This window comes from Rhinolophus sinicus, chromosome 1, assembly GCF_057876585.1.
Source record: "Rhinolophus sinicus isolate RSI-liver-muscle chromosome 1, RSI-T2T, whole genome shotgun sequence".
Classification (NCBI taxonomy): domain Eukaryota; kingdom Metazoa; phylum Chordata; class Mammalia; order Chiroptera; family Rhinolophidae; genus Rhinolophus; species Rhinolophus sinicus.
In genome coordinates this window covers 202,110,611-202,127,911 of record NC_142501.1, presented here as the reverse complement: position 1 = coordinate 202,127,911, position 17,301 = coordinate 202,110,611, and the positions used below count along the sequence as shown (strand labels likewise).

Below are 17,301 nucleotides of genomic sequence, written 5' to 3'. Positions count from 1 at the left end.
TGGTGCCTGGCCACTATCTGAACTCTAGCCTCATTGTATTACAATCAAAATAAAATGAACATTAAGGCTTGCCCCTCCCCCCACCACGGGTTTTCCTGCATTCTAGGTATGAGGTATGAGCATGCACAGAAAGAAACCAAAATATGCCAATCAAATGTCCTTAGTCTATAGTCACATCTTCTCCTGTAAAGAAACGTACCTACCCTTTCCTATATAAGAAAAAGTTCACCTAAAGTTAGATGCAGTTGTGCACTCCAAGGCTCTGCCCTGGCAGCTTCTAATGCCAGCGTCTTTCTTTTTTGAATATTTCCTTGCTCTCCTACTTTTCTGAGACCGTGAATTCTTTCACTTTCTGCAAACGACCAGGGGTTTCCAATGACAAACAGTGAGTACACGATGCTATGGCAAAATGGGTTTGGCAAGGGGCCAAAACTATGTCCACATTATACTAATTTTTTTTTCCTTTCTTGTTAATTTTACACTTCCTACACCAGACTCTAGAGTCTATGAGTTGAGGACAATTCTCTTTTATTCATTAGCATGTACCCAGCACTAGCAACGTCCATAACATACAGTTAGTATTCAGTAAAGAATTGCTACTCCATATATACTTGTGGAAAGAAGTAACAACCAGAAGGAGCTCAAGATGAGAAGTTTTGACTCAATCTCCTAAAATTCTGGGGGAGTCGCAATGTCATGCATTAATCATAATTTATACATTAGTATAATATGCACAGATAAGGAAATTACTGATTCTATCTCATTTTACTTTGACACATTTCTTTGTATTTCCCTCAAGTTAAATTAATCAACGCAGATTTAAGAGAATTTATAGTCTAATACACCCAGCTTAAATGTAGCATAGAAAGACTTCTAAAGTTTTGGCAACTTACTTTATTTTAATGAAGATTTTAATCCCTGCCAACATCACAGAATAATTGCCAGTGAGGCTTATATTAATGAACCCAGTTAAGGGGTAAGTGTAAAAAAATGGAAAATGATCTGACTTTATGGGGTGAGTTCACTGCCAGGAGCTGGCAGTTAGGAATGGGGCCTCTGATTTGTTTCTAGTTTTAACCACAAACCATCCAAAGTTGCACAGCAGCCTCTGTAAAGAACATGTCCTGAATTTGAAAAATTATTTATTGGGCTCTCAGTGATATATTTATGTGAACCAATTAGTTGTTCCAAAAATAATAAGAAGGACTAATGCTGTTTAGGGAGATCATCAGTCTTACCAGCACCCTGTTCTTGGGTTCTGTACTGCGAATACTGGGTTCCATGTACAACAAACTATATTAACAAACCTCCTTGGAGGAAGCTTCTCCTGAACTTGTTATGTATTCATTTCTGATGTACAGTGCTAAAGGAAATAGGAAACCTCAAAACCTTCGGAAGATAGAGTGTAATTATTATTATTTTAAAAATCTTGATTCTCTAAGGAATATATGATTTTGAAATATCAATGGATGCATTGCTCCCAGAGTAAAAAAAAAAAAAAAAAAAAATGTCTTAGGGGATCAGCTGAACTCACTTAGGAAATAGTTAGTGTATTCTCTAGAAAAATTGAGTAGGATTTTTTACAGACTTTTGCGGAGTGCTAGTTTCTTCCTCCAATCTACTTTCTCCTTCTATCTACATATCTTGCTGTCCAGCTAGAGACTACATTTCCCAGCTTCCACTGGAGCTGGGTGGCTTCATGTAACTAATGAGCACTTGGGATGTAGGTGAAAGTGATATACATATAATGTCTGAGTTACTTTTAAATCAAGATAGGTAACCTGCCCCTGGTCTATGGCTCTTTTGCATTCCCCCAGACATGAACAAGAAAATGACCTATTTTACACAATGCAGTTGGGAACAGCAGGCAGCCAAGGGAGAGCAGGGAAATGTGATGGAAAGAACCTAGATCACTGAATGTCCTGATGGAGCAGAACTGCCCCATCAGCCTGGACCAACCTACCTGTGACTCCAGAAAGAAATGAAATGTGATCTTACTTATAAAATTGCTGTAGATAAATGGATAGAAAATCTTAAAGATTTTAGAAATGGTCCTAGTGAATTTTTGCCTTATATAAGAGTTGCTTTTACGTAACTTGTTTTTAAAAATTCCCTACCTCTCCAGGTTATATTATAGGTTGAAAATATCACAAATTATCTTATCTCTTTTGATTTTGACAAAATCCCAGCAAGGAAGTCATTAAAAGAAAGACAGTGTCCATTTTTTCCAAGAATTTAAAGGGCACAGTAAAATCAATCCAAAATAAAGTACACTGTTTCCAAATTTGTCCTTATGTAAGGGTAAGAAGCTCTTTTAAGAAAGAGCTTCTAGGCTCTGACACAATTCAGAGGAGCAATATGATAATAGTATTAATGATGATGATGATAGAAGGAATAATAATAATCATAGCTATATTTTGAGTGTCATCATGAGACAGTTTCTGTACTCTGTGCTTTACATTCATTACATTTGCAAAACATCTGTGAGATGTTATTTTTTTCAATTTTGCAGATGATATAAGTGAAACCCAAAGAAGTCAAGTATGTTGCCCAATGGTAGCCAGAACTGGAATCTAATCACATGATCATTTTTTTACTCCAAAATATGTGCACTTTTGTGTAAAACAGAGTTATTACAAGAGTGAGACTGCTGTCCTTAGAAAGGTCTGCTTACAAGGTTGGCCCTTGACTGATCTATTAGTCTGCTAAGGCCACAGTGACAGAATACCACCGGCTGGGTAATTTAACCAACAGGAATTTACTTTCTCACAGCTCTGGAGGCTAAAAGTCCAGGATGAAGGTGCCAGCAGGATTGGTTTGTCCTGAGGCCCCACTCCTTGGTTTGCAGATGGCTGTCTTCTCATTGTGTCCTCGTGTAGCCTTTCCTCTGCACTCGTGCATCTCTGGTGTCTCTTCTTCTAAGGACCCCAGTCCTTTGGATTAAGGCCTCACCCTCATGACCTCATTTAACCTCAATTACTTCTATACAGGCCCTGTCACCAAATATAGTCTCTTTGTGGGTTAGAGCTTCAACGTATGAATTTTAGATACAACTCAGTCCATAACAGCCAGTGTCTGGGAACATGGAGCTTGGGAGGGTTCCATTATCCCCTGATAAGAATGATTCACTGTACCTAAATCATTTGCACAAAACAATATGGTTTATGCTGAACACTTGCTTTGCTTCTGAGGGTCTGGAATTTTGGTACATGCTAGACAGCAGGTGCTTACATGACCAGCCCCAACAAGAGCCTTGAACACTTATGACCCTGAGTGCCTAACTGCCTTCCTTGGCAGACAACATTTCACATGTGTTGTCACAACTCATTGTTGGGGGAATTAAACACATCCTGTGCGACTCCACTAGGTAAAGACTCTTGAAAGTTTGAGTCTGGTTTCCTCCACGCATTGTCCCAGGTACCGTTTTCCTTTGCTGATTTTATTCTGTATCTTTTTGCTGTAAAATAGATCAGCTGTGAATGACTATATGCTCAGTCCTGTGAGTCCTCCTAGCAAATCAGTGAACCTGAAGGTGATCTTGGGAACCTCTGACATAATTTGATCTTGGGAACCTCTGACATAATTTCCTCCATGTCTTTCTCCCATTTGGAGGAACTGAATTTTATTTTCTTCCTAAGACTATATCTCTCAGCCTCTCGTGAAGTCACTAAGGCTAAGTTTTGACCAGTGGAATGTACGCAGAAGGTATGTCTGACGCTCCAGGACAGACCTAACATGCCCCAAACATTCTTCTTTGCTCTCCCTCTTCTCTTGAACTTGGACCAGACACAGACGACCCAGCGTGAGGCGGTGCTAGGCAAACACGGGACCACTAGATGAAAGGAGTGTCCTCAGTAAATGGGTAGAACATGGTCTCCACCATGAATCCTACTCTTAATGATCCACGTGGGATTGGGAGACGAGAGAGAAACAGACTTTTGTTGTGTTAAGCCATCGAAACACTGGGACTGTGTCATACAAGTGAACCTACTCTGGGTGATACATACAGTGACGTGCGGGTGCCATCACCCTATCTCTTCCTTTTAATCTTTGAAATATGTTGCTAAGGCGAGAGGGCTTCTTCAGCCACAGAGATCCTATTACCCGTTTGACACAATACTTGATGAGCATGGATAATTTACCAGATGAAAGCTGGACACTTTTGCAATAGAATCAAAAGAAGTCCCCATTACCATGAGACTGCCCTTAACCGTTTTGAGGAGAACCTAACAAATGTGCCAAGTTGTTGTAGGTCATTCTTTTCCAAGAGGAGCCATGTTCTGTCACTTCCCTTATCACTAGATTTTTCCCCCCAGAGTGAATTAATAGCTCTTTAAGCTCACTGGGTAGCTGTGGAGGAAACTAAAATGAAGAACCCAGGAGGAGATCAACACCTTATCTGGGATGACTCCCTGAGCATTGTGGTTGGGATTATCCATTCACAGACATTTTTTTATTATCTGTTACATACAAAGCATAGTCTGAAGAGCGAAGGACATTGAGGTAAGGAAAGCACAGTACCTGCCCTCAGGAACCTTACAGAATAGGAGAGGAAACAAGAAAACAAAACCTAAATTAGTGCAATGATCAGAATACATTAGGGGGATTTCCAAATCTACTTTATAAGGTGGCAGAGAAAACTTCCACATATAATTCTTTCAACCTCAAAATTGCAAATTAACTTTGAGTCCTCGATTCCCTTCAGCTTTTCAATCCAAACCACCAATATATCCAGTCAGCTCAACATCCATCAGCTATTACAGCTGGTCATCTCTCTGCTCTATTACTACCCTCCTGGTCTAAGCCTTACTTCCTTACTCTCCTAAAACAGCTTTCTCAAGCGTTTCCCTGTTTTATCTTGGCCACTTATATTCCATTTTACTTAGAGCAACCTGCCAGAGCCATAAAATTCACTCCTTTATATTGTATCTGACACTTCTAAAACCAGTAGTTTCTCAATATTTTGATATCATAAAATGAAATTAATGTTCCAAGTTCCAGACAGTCTTGCCTCACTTCTGCCTCAGGGTTTGGGTTGTTCTCTCTGCCTAAAATGCCCTTTCCTTACCTTCATATGGCTGTGTCCTTCCTGATATTCTAGATTAAATTAAGTAACATCTCCCTAGGGGACCCTTCTCTAACCACCCCATCGACATAAGCTCTCTGTCCTGTCTTTCTGGAACAGATTTTATCACAGTTCTGATCACCATCCCGTATTTCCTCATTTAATTGTTTGTTTAATTATCATCCCTCTCCTTCAGACCCCTTCCCAACTGTGTATCCTAAATACCTAGTACAGTGATGGGCCCATATTCAGCATTTAGAGAAAGAATGATTAAAAAAAAAATCTTGAAATAAAGTCTAAACTGAGATGTGGAGAAGGTGTGGAAATTTGCCCCGTGAAAGATAAGGGAGTCATGGAGACAACCATTCCCTGAAAGAGGAAAAGTACAGGTCAACACCCCTTAAGGGAAGCACATCTACTGCAGGACGTTCTTTACGGTTGGATCAAACTGAATAGGAAATAGTGAGAGATGAGATGGGAAAAGTAAGAAGTGGCTCACTGGACAAGGGCTCCCTGAGTCACTGTAGTACAGAGAACATCGAATTCAGCATCTGACTTGCAGGAGACACTCCACAAGCATTTGTTGGATGAATGTATACAACTCTTGAGTCTGTTTTCTAATGGCAGTGGAGAGCAATTAATTGGTTTTAAGTAGGAACTGGCAAGATCCTATTTGTGCTTCAGAAAGACCCTTTCAGCTGCACTGAGAATGGTTCAGAGGAAGACCAGACTGGAGGCCAGGACACAGGGAGGCCACTGAGGTATGCAGGTGAAAGATGACAGCTGCACGTGAGAGGCAGGGCAATGGAGAGAAAAAGGAAGGGGTGGATGTGAGAGATACAAAGACTAGAAAACTGACCAAGCTTGGAGGTGAATTAGATGCAGGAGGTTCTGAGAGAAGAGTCCAGAAAGACATTCCTACTAGATAAATGGAGGTTAACATTTATTGGGAAAAGACAGGTTTGGGAGACAGAGAAGAGTTAAATACACATATCCTGCACATACATTTCACTTAATGAAAGGAAAAGATATTTCAAAAGTTAGGCATTATATGGATGATATAGGATGAGCTTTATTTGTGATTAAGGTCAGAACTTTCATTTCAAAATGAGGTACTGAGTAATATAATGGGCCATATGCCTGGAACTAAGAGTGGACTGTCAAGATAAATCAAACTCAGGACTTTAGGAAGCTCACAGATTAACCAGAAATATAGGGCCTCTGTCTATTTTTATTTTTTTTCTCTTGCGGTTTGTCTTTCGCTTTTCTTTTTCTTTTTCTTTTTTCTTATGGTGTGGGGAGGAGGTTGGATAGTACTGTGAGGAAAGACTGGGACAGCCCTTCACAGGAAAGTTTCTCTTTGGAACAAAGGTGGAACAAGAAGCACAGTGGAAAACTGCTGCCTTGCCTACGGGGATTCCTAGGTAAACAGAGTAGAGGCTGAGCGTTAGTGCGTGCGCCAACGCACTAGACCAAAGTATCCAAAAACAGGGAACTCCTGACCAACATGGATATAATGGCTGTTTAACAATAGAATTAAATGCTTACAATTAATTGCTCATTAAGTAAAAACAATCAGTTTGTAGGATATGCGCATTATCAGCACATCTGTGTAAAAAAAAAATCCTACACACATATAAATCTGTGCACATAAAAAAAAGAAGAAGAAGAAAAAAAAAACATGCACAGGAATAAAGAAAGTTGAGACTGTTTGGCTCCACCAAGATGGAATGGGATATTGATTGCAGATGGATACTTACATATTTCATTTAACACCCCTGTATGCTTTCAACTGTTTAGCATGACGCTTTATTCATTTAAAATAAAAATGAAACAAATAAACAAAGAAGTAAACAAATGCCACAGAATATATTTAGCACAAGCTTATGCTTAAGGTAATATACTTGAAGATGACATCACAGGGTCTTCATTATGAATTTTAGTTACTTTTGTATTTAGAAGAATAAGAGGAAAGAACTGAAAAGCTCTAATGTCTACTGACCACACTTTAAGTGAAAGGGCTTATACAAAACATTTCTCCTCATCTGGTTATTAATAGCCCGAATCATCAAAGGAGCATTTGGTGTCCAGAGAAGATAAACTACCTGGCCAAGGTAGGAAATGGCAGTTGAAAATTTTGAACCCCGGAGAGCAATTGCACCATGCCAGACCTTGGAGGCCTGAAAGGCAGCCATGTTTATCTGCTTAGACTTATAAACAACTTTCTCCTCAAAAAGCCCTGCTTCTTGGAAGTCTGAGAGAAAACTCTGCTAGAGCATAAAAAATAACATTCTAACTCTGCATTTATACTTTGATTCTAAAGTACATGAGTAATACTTTGCGCTTAAGAAAGATTTTTTTTTTTTTTATCTGAGTCTTTCAAGGGTGGAACAACACCAATTATTACCTACCCTGCTTTGTGATTGGAAGGAAAGATCTTAATCCCTAATTTGATGACAGGGAGACAGAAGCTGCCAGGGATGAAGTGATTTACTGAAGGTCACATAATCAGTGTATGAAAGCCTCAAGAATAACTCCAAGGGCTTATGACCAAAGAGCAATTGCCTTGTACAATTATCAGCTTATTTCTCTATCCTAACCACTTTTTCCCACTCTTCCCCATGCATGTGCTAAACTACCCCTCTCCACCAGAAGTGGGATTTAGTGATTTTTATGTAAATGTATTTTGTAAAAAATGTAGATCTCTATAATTTTGTCCTCAGTTCCAAGCATCTATTTTTAAAGGTCTTGGTATAATGAGTTGTCAAACACTTTGACTAGGGTGGAAAAACCCCATCAAAGAACTTCCATCACCTGCTGGTTCCTTTGGCCACAGTATAGAAACTTACAGAAATCAAGGAAAAGTTTGGTGCTACTTTTGGTAAAATCTCCAAGGAGATGTCTGAATTGCAGGTACAACACTGAGGGTGGGTATCAATTGTGCTTGAGATGTGACATGAGACCAAATTCAGCTGCTTCACTCCACAGGGCTGCTGCCTCCTCACATACCACTGTGATGGACCGTATGGTGACGTCCAGTAAGTCACACCCCTTTTAATGTCCTGGCCTTGAGTGCTGGGATATGCAAAAGTGATGGGCTGAGATGTCACGCCCATGATCATGTTACATTATACAAGACTCTGCTTTAGCAGACTACAGACTCTCCTTTGCCGGGTTTGAAGAAGTGGGCTGCTGTGTTATGAGAGTGCCTGTGAGTGGGCCGTTGGCAAGGGACTACGAGAAGCCTCTAGGAGCTGAGTGGCCCTAGGTTGAAAGCCAGCAAGAGAGTGGGGGAGCTTGGAAATATAACCATGAGAAAATGAGTTCTACCAACAACCATGTGACCTTGGAAGAGGACCCCAGGGATCCAGAAAATAATGTAGTCCAATAAACACCTTAATTGTAGCTTTGTGAGATCCCAAGCAGAGGATCCAGCTAAGTCATTTCTGGACTCCTGACCCTTAAACTGTAAGATAATAAATGTATTTTTTTTAAGTCATTAATGTGGGGTAATTTTTAAGCCACTAGTATGTGGTAATTTATTATACACAGTAGAAAACTAATACAAACATCTTTCCTTTCAGGTAAAAAGGATCTCAACACTTAGCATTTTTAGGGATAAAGAACATTAAAAAGTATTAAAGTGATACCTTGAAGATAGATTTGAATTTAATGGATACTCTAACCTAATATAATTCAAAGCAGTGAAGGAAAAGTAGGGAAAGATTTAGAATGGGAAGAAGCCATGTATCCCATGCAGACAAGTCTAACTACTTGCACTTACCTGTCATGCTGTGTTTTAAAAGATGGGAAGAATATGCTATAAATTATTAATCAATAAGAGGAAATGCCAAAGACACACAGCCATATTAAAAGTTTACGCCCCAGTAGACCATTCATGATCACCTAGAATTGAACAAAAGTTTGCTTGATTTTGAAAGAGAACAGCAAAGCAAGTTTATGAATCCTATATCTATATCTATGTAGCTATATATCTATATCTCAATACTTGTATGACCTTCCAGGTCAGTAGTTTTCAAATGTGGCCTTTTGTTAGCTATCTGTTAAAATGGGAACTTTTTTTCTTAATTAAGACGTTCAAGAAAAAAATAAAAGGATTCCTGAGCATCACCGCAAACTTAGCTGAATTAGAATCATTAGCGATAAGACCTGTTACTGCCATCCCCTACCCCCACAAACATCCCACCCAGTAAAGACTTCATAAGATTCCAATACATCCAGTCTAACCATTGGCATTTGACGTGATAGGGCTCGTCACGATTCAGTCAATTCTTTTTGTGATTGAATCACCTTATACCTAGGATCTTATCCATCCAGTTCTATGCTTCTTATTGTAGGTTGCACATTATAATTACCTAAGAGCTTTATAAATCCTGATGTTCAAGGTTCTTCCTAGAGCAATCATATCAGAATCACCAAACATGGTACCCAACTGTTTGTAATTTTTAAAGCTCTCTGGATGATTGCAACATGCATGTAAGTTTGAGACCACTGATGTGTGTAGATCATACCTTGTATTTTTCTGCATCCTTTCTAATGCATAGTTATGTAGCTCAAAAGCCAAAACACTGTCTGGGATGTATGTAGGCCAACCATAACTGACCCATTTTGATGAAACGCAATATTGAAGTTGACTACTTGGGCTCATACTATAATGACTTCTTTTTGTTTAACTTCACGTTTGTTATCTTAATATCTCGAACAACAAAACAAAAAACCCAAACCTGTGTAATTTAAGTATCATTATCCAAATTATCATTATCCAAGGACATACAAGCCACTGATCCAGAGGTGGCTGCCTAAACAAGATGTGGACCCGAGTCTGAGTGACACCGAGGGTTATACTGTCGGCACTATACCAGTGAGTCTCAATATGTGATTCCTGGATCAGCAGCATATGTGTCACCTGAAAACTTAAGAAAAGTTCAAATACTCTGCCCCAACCTCAGACCTACTCCATCATAATCTTTTGGTCTGGAGCTCAGAAATCTGTTTTAACAATCCCTTCAGATAATTCTGAGGCAAGTAAGAGTTAAGAAACACTGTGCTACATTCTCCATTTCTATCAGCTGCCTACTTTTGGAGACTCCGTTCAGCATGTGGTAAGAGAAATAAAAATATGGAGCTAACTCAGTGGGCAAGACAGGGTGAGGGGCTGATAAATTCTCTCTCACTATCTTTCTTTTATCCTATACCTCATTTATATGAACAATCTATGTTGGAAATGAGGAAATGCTACAGAGATATAGTGGCAAAGAAAGACCCAGGGACTCTGGTTATCTTTACTTGCAGGGTGACTTGTCATGTTCAGCCATTCCCCTGTAAGTGTGACTATTTTAAGATGTTGATGAATAGTTCATCCTTTTAATAAAAATATGGGGAGTTTTAAAATGGTTTCATTAAAAATGAATATCTTAATTAATTCCAGGGAAATGACTATTTGATCTTCAGGGCTTGAGATAATTGGTGTTCAGGAAACCAAGGGTAGATAGTTTGCTTTCACTGATGCTAAGCTGGTTCAGATTGCTGCCATCCAGTAAAACAGGAATGCTGTTGAGCTGCTTTAGTGCCTCTCTTGCTTTATTTTAGGGCATTTTTATTGAGTTTTACGTTTGATGAGAGGAAAACAAACAAACATTAAAAGTCTGCCATTGTTTGACTTATCAGAGGCATCAATTCATATTTTCTGAGCAAACGGTGAAATTGTTTCTTTTAAAGAAGAATATAAAATATGTTTTGGGCACATAAAGATCTGGTGGAAATTTATGTCATGGGGCAGGGTGAGGGGTCAGAGAAAATGAAGAAGAGAGAGAGGAGAAAAATAGAGAAGAAGGAAGGGGAAAAGTGAAAGAAAGGAGACAAGAATTGACAAGAGGAAGAGACAAAGGAGGTAAAAAAAAAAACACAGGGAGAAAATGGAGGAATGAAGAACGAGAGCAGGGATCAGAAAAGTAGGAAAGAGGGAAAGAAAAGTTGGGGATAGAGAAGGAAGGAAGAAAAGAAAAAAAGAGGACAAGTAGGTGAAAAGAAGGGAGGAAGGAAGGAAGGAAGGAAGGAAGGAAGGAAGGAAGGAAGGAAGGAAGGAAGGAAGATTTCTGAGCCCCAGACCAAAAGATTATGATTGAGTAGGTCTGAGGTTGGGGCAGAGAATTTGACCTTTTCCTAAGTTTTCAGGTGATGCTGCTGATGCTAATCCAGGGATCACTTATGGAGACTTTGGAATGCAGACTTGGAGCCTGGGCAATATTTCCTGAACTGTTACTTGGAGAAGACATGCTGCAGAGATGCTGCTCCCAAGGTTTGTGATGGTGGTAATCATGATTCCAATTTGTAACAAGTGAGAGGAAAGGCATCCGGACCCCACATAGAGAGATATGCAGTGCTGGCAGAGCGGTAGTAATGTAACAGCCATCTAGGAATACACAGGGATGCTGGGAGATTGGATTAAGTTCTTTATTCAACAACCATTTTGTATCTGATACACAATCTAATGTTAAAAAAGGAATGTTTTTATTTTTTTATTTTTATTACAAGATCTTTGAATTAGAGCAAAAAAGTTTAGATGTTCACAGGAATGCCTTTGAAATTCTATTCTGTGATTAGCCTTCCTTGAACATTTACGGTTGGCCAAGACTTGGTCTTTTTCACTTCCTCTCCTTCCCCATCCTTGCCACTCAATGGTTTGCTGCTGTCCGGGGTCAGTGCCGCTGTCTCACTGTAAGTCTCCCTCTCTCTGAAGTCTGCAAACTATGGCAGCATAAGCATAACTAATGACTTTCTAGCCTAATTTTCAAAGCCCCTTCCTCTTTATGCTTATCTATATGTGTCATCTAAACAGACTATACATCAAGATTCCTCTTAATGAGAGTCTTGTCTGTGTAGTAAACACCCATCTCTATTATATCTTCTCCCTCCCCACCCAGTGTACCTCCACACAAGCCTGGGTGTTAGCAGAGGAGCAAGTTTTTGATGAGTAATGAGGGGAGAAGAATTTAGAAAGCCCAGGCAAAGAGAGTGGTGAGGAGCAGAAATGGGACAGAGAGAGACCCCATGGAATCAGAGAGATGGTGAAAGGTCGTCTGCAATATGCACGATGGAACCCTATAAGTATGTTCTGAAAAGGTCAAGTAGTGTTACAAATTCTCTGCACATTTTTTTTTTTTTTTTTTTTTTTGTGTGTGGATATCAAAGAAGAGGCAAAGTTTCTCATCTGGCCTGCATGAGGTTGGACAGAGGTATTATAGTATTTGAATTGGTCAGATTTGAAGAGGCATGAATGAGCAGAAATCATTGGACACTACAGGCTTCTATGGGCTATGGAGTAGGGTCTCTTAGGGCATGGCCTTGGGGTGGAATCAAAGCAATTTAATTTGGATCTCAAGAGGTCCCTATAACTCCTATGGTTTACATATGTGTAAGAACACAATATATGTTGGGTTATGCATGACATTTGATACACAACCATTGATACTTTTAAAGATGAATTGCTTTCAAATAGATTCATAACAGCAAGTCTTCTCTCTCTACTCAGACCACAAGCTCCTTCAGGACAGAAGCATATATTCTCTGGCTTTTGAATAACTTACAGTATCTGGCTTAATATGAGCACATACCAAGGATTCAATAAGAGCGTGCCTGATCAATTCCCTGGACCAATCACTTATTGCCTGTCATCTTCACCCTCTGGTATGCACGGACTATTACACCTTTTGAAGATGAATCACTCAGGAGGGAGTATCATAGTCACACATGCATCACAGAAAACTGGATGTAGGGACCACCTACAGACACTTGTGGTCTACAGTCATTTGTGGCTTGGTTATTTAGAGACGATCGAACTTATTGTGACTTTTCTCCAGTGGTAGGAATCGAGTTCCTTAATGTACCCCAATCTATAGCGAATATTCAAGTCAAGCACCAGAATATAGTTTAAAAATGAAGAAGACAATTGGAGCTTATGGAAATGATGTCATTATAACTGAAAAAGAAAAAAAAAAAAATCCCAACTGAGAATCGAATTGAGTAAACCTTTCTTCTTTACTCATCCTGTTTAATGTACACCTGTATTGTATGAGCACTGGTGTGCCAAAGTGAATCACAATCCAAGTGGATGTTGACAACATTTACATCTAGGAGTGATTGGTAGAAAATGTACATATGATAGAGCTCTCATCAAGCTGTATATTTCCCCCCTCCCCACTCACGTCTCAGTACTTCCCCGAGAACTGGGTAAAGGTAAAATCCAAAATAAAGTACTTACATTCTTAAATCCTCTGTAAAGAATCTGGAGCTCTTTCTTGGTAAATTTGCTCTGAGCTTCCAGAAGTTCAAGAGCCTCAGGCCGATGCCTGACAGTGGCCATCTCCAGTTCATCTTCCACGCTGTCTGTAGAGAAAAACAAAAAAAGTCTTAAGATCAGTCACAGTTCACCAATGCTTATGAATGATTCTCATACTGCCAATCACTGGTCTTTATATTCCCCAGGGTTTACAGTACTAAGCTAAGCTAATTCTACATTACATTTTTTCATACTTTCTAGTCATTACACATTATAATACTAGCATTTCTCCGGTTCAGTATGAGAAGTGCAGAAACAAAAACAAAAACAAAACAAAACATGAACACTCTTAAAACCTGGGATTTGTGTACATATACCAAATACTAGTTACAAAAATGGAATTTTAGTTTAATAACAATCAGCATCACCGTTGTATCATGCATATAGGAGATAGGAGTCTACTAATACTCCACGAGGATACCTCTGAAATCAAATATTTCTCCTGGAGCTACAACTAGTTGTCAGATCAAGTGCCAAGTAAAGTAATGAGCTGCCAGTTTGACTGGCATAAACGCAGTCTTCACGGGGGCATACTGGATGGGCGAGGGCCTAGGGAAACTTCTGTCTAAACCCGATTCTGCAGCCAAGGGAATCCATCCATAGCTACAGATACATTCTAAAATACTGCACTTTGCTGTGTGAATTGTATTTATCCTGTAATTTCTCTTAGATGCTCTATGCAAAAAGAATTTTGGGTTCATACGAATTTGGGAAATGTTGTAAATAATAACGTAGTTTGTGAGCGATATACAGGAATCTAAAGGTTTTGAGATGACTGACAACAACGAATTCTGTTTAACCCAATTGATCCCAAAGGGTATTTATCCACAGAACCCTTTCTCCCCACAGGAAACTTCTGGAACATTTGCCCTAGGGTCATGTATAACACAAGTTGGGAGGTATTGGGATATAGTAGACTCTAGGTGTTTAGGTCACAAAGTACAGCGTCCTTAATTAGGTCCAGCTCCTTTGCAGTGGGGCCCAATGGAGGCCTAAGGAGTTCTTCCCACCATAGTCCAGGCCACACCTGAGCCAAGGAACTCCTCAGGGACAGAAGCATCAAGGCCCAGTACTAACACCATGACTTCCTTCCAGTCTATTCCTTCCTTTTGGCTACTGATTGCCACCTCAGAGGGGTGAGGCTCAGGAGAAAAGCGTCTTCTCATCAACTCTGGTCCCTGGGCCACTATCACTCCCAATTGCATGTCTCATGTGTCAGTTAGAAAAACAGTCATTTTGACTACAAAATTCACATCATTTTCGATACTTAATAACGCCGCCTCTCGCTGACATCGGTACCTACTTACTAACCTGTCTCAGGGCAGTGAGGGGCGACAGCCCTCACTTAGCAGGGAAACAGAGGTCAGTGGAAGACTGACCTTGGCACGTCCTAATCACTACCCTCAAGGAGTTTACAAAAGACCAATAATGGTGATGAAACAAATACTTGGAAAGATTATGTTTGTCAAAACGAGGAAGAGGAGGTAAAAGCAAGCATTTGTTTTGCACTTTCCATATCATATTAATTTATTTTGGAAGAGTGAAATGGAAAAGCTGCATAATAGTGATGGATGGATAAGAATAATAAAAGAGACAAGAAAAAATGGGAAGACCAAGAATAAACTCTGAGTGGATGAGGATAAAATTGATGAGAAAGTAAGTGGAGTGTGTATCTAAAGGATGTGAAAAGGCATAAAAGTAGCCGATCAAAGGCAGTTAGGCATTAAAACTTGACCTCAGGCTGGGCTTCATGGAGACATTAAGAAAAGCCAAAATGGGGCTCCTTTAATTTTCTCCTTTGTTCATCAGAATGAATAAGTTGATTGTACTCAATGAGTCCCAAGCTGGAGAGAATGAAGGAAAATAGTCGTCCCTAGGATTGCTGTTCATCCAATGAATTGGACGGTGCTATAGTTATTGTAGTTGCCAATGCAGAATGCAGAAATCAATGCCACAGAACAGAACTAATATAGATAATAACAAACAGAAAGGCTGTGATGTAAGCTTCTACACTTGCTTCAGCTTAAGATACTCCTCTTTCTCTTTTCCACCTATTGAAATGCATATGCCTCTTATGATTCAGTTTAAATAATACTCCTTCCTCTCTAAAGCCTTTCCTAATTGCTCCATCATACAGAACTAATGGCTTCCTGGTCAGAGTTCTCACACCCTATCTCCCACTCGCATAGCATGTGAAACACAACACTGTGGTCTGTCCATGTCTGCCTTCCGTTGTGAATTCCTTGAAGACAGGAGCAACGTCTTACAGATCTGTCTCTCCCCTGGACCTAACATAGAGTCTGACAGCATGCAGTCACTCACGAATGATTTGGGGAATGAATGAATGAGTCAAGAAACAAATGCGACTGCTGCTAAAGTTTCCATTCCTGTGAAGCCTCTTGAACCTTAGCTGCCCTCTAGAAAATGATTTCTCAAACTGAGGCTGGTGCACCACTGGTGGACCTTAAATGCCTTCTGTGGAATCACTGTTCCCTGGGCATTGTTCCGAGAAGCACAGCAAAGGCAAAAGTAGAGGAAATTTTAATCAAATTTTCTGAGCAGTCTTTCAGTCATAGCATAACCTCCTCTAGACCCAGTGACCCTTCCACTGAATAGAAGCAAAACAGTGCCCTGACGCGTTGGCCTTTCTTACCATCTAGCCATCTGAACCACATGACAAAGTTCCTTCCCCAGCTGCCGCAGACTTGCAGATGCTGAGGCTGAGACAAAAAGGCCCCGGGCTGCAGGGTCAGTGTCATTGAGTTAAATGTGTGTGACAGGATGAGCAGCCGTGCCATAGTCAAAGCATCACACTTGAAGTGCCTGCCCTGCGGGCTCCTGTTTTCCCAGCTGCCTGGTACCTTACTTCTTAATGACTCCTATCTGCCAAAGGGTTGTTTCTATTTCTAGGAGGCTGACAGGCTCTAAAAACATACCTGAAATCATCAGCAATTACCAGCTTATGATAAGTTAAAAAAGCAACACCACTGAACTCAATCAAGACTGATTTTCGGAGGCAAACTCTGTGGAGAGCACAGCATGAAGCTGTACAGGACTGTGAAGTTCCTGATGTGACTCAGCCACCAGTGAGGACCATACATTTGAGGGGGACAATTCAGTGCTTAAGATTTATTGAGCGTCTACTATATGCCAGGGGATGGGCTAGGTGCTCTAATCCTTGCAATAACTCCAGATGAGATATAATTGTCCATGTTTTTAACATATGTGGATACAGCGTCTCATAGAGGTGAAAAAGTGACTGGCCAGATCAGATGCAGGAGAAAAAGTAGAGAAAAGATTTACACCCGTGTCTTTGATGCCAAAGCTTATGTTCTTTGTACTTGGCCCCACGTTCTCTCGATACCAACAGAAAGAACAATGATACAAATAACGACAGCACTTCTCTCCTGCACTGTCAAATGTCTCAGAAAACTTGACTTTACCCACTGGGTCCATTTCCTACCTCCCGCTCTCTCCTTAATCTACTTACTACAGTCTGATGTCTGGCCCTGTTATGGGATGAATTGTGTCCCTGTGTAATTTGTATGTTGAAGGCCGACATTACTAAATTTGAAGATATGGCCTTAAAGAAGGTAATTAAGGTTGAGAGAGAGAGAGAGAGAGAGTCCAAGGATACATGCACACAGAGGAAAGCCCATGTGAAGACACAGCAAGAAGGCAGCCATCTGCAAGGAAAAACCAAGGAAAAACCAAGGCTGCTGGCTTCTTGATTTTGGACTTCCCACTTCCGGAACTGTGAGAAAATAAATTTCTGCTGTTTAAGCCACGCAGTCTATCGCATTTTGTTAGGGCAGAGTCAGCATACTAATATACCCACCTGTAGTCAAATGACATACAACACTGAAAAAACAGGTCT

At 40.1% G+C, this 17,301-nt stretch overlaps 1 protein-coding gene across 5 annotated transcripts in view; it reads right to left on the bottom strand.

The window, feature by feature from the left end:
- KCNIP4 (potassium voltage-gated channel interacting protein 4) overlaps positions 1–17,301 on the bottom strand; it is a 1,020,161-nt gene that overhangs the window by 87,591 nt on the left and 915,269 nt on the right. For 4 of the 5 annotated variants that reach the window (XM_019743874.3, XM_019743873.3, XM_019743872.3 and 1 more), the window contains exon 2: positions 13,347–13,471. In XM_019743874.3, coding sequence (XP_019599433.3) covers positions 13,347–13,471 — 125 coding nt within the window. The remainder of the gene's footprint in view (positions 1–13,346; positions 13,472–17,301) is intronic. The other variant, XM_088792680.1, reaches the window with a different exon arrangement.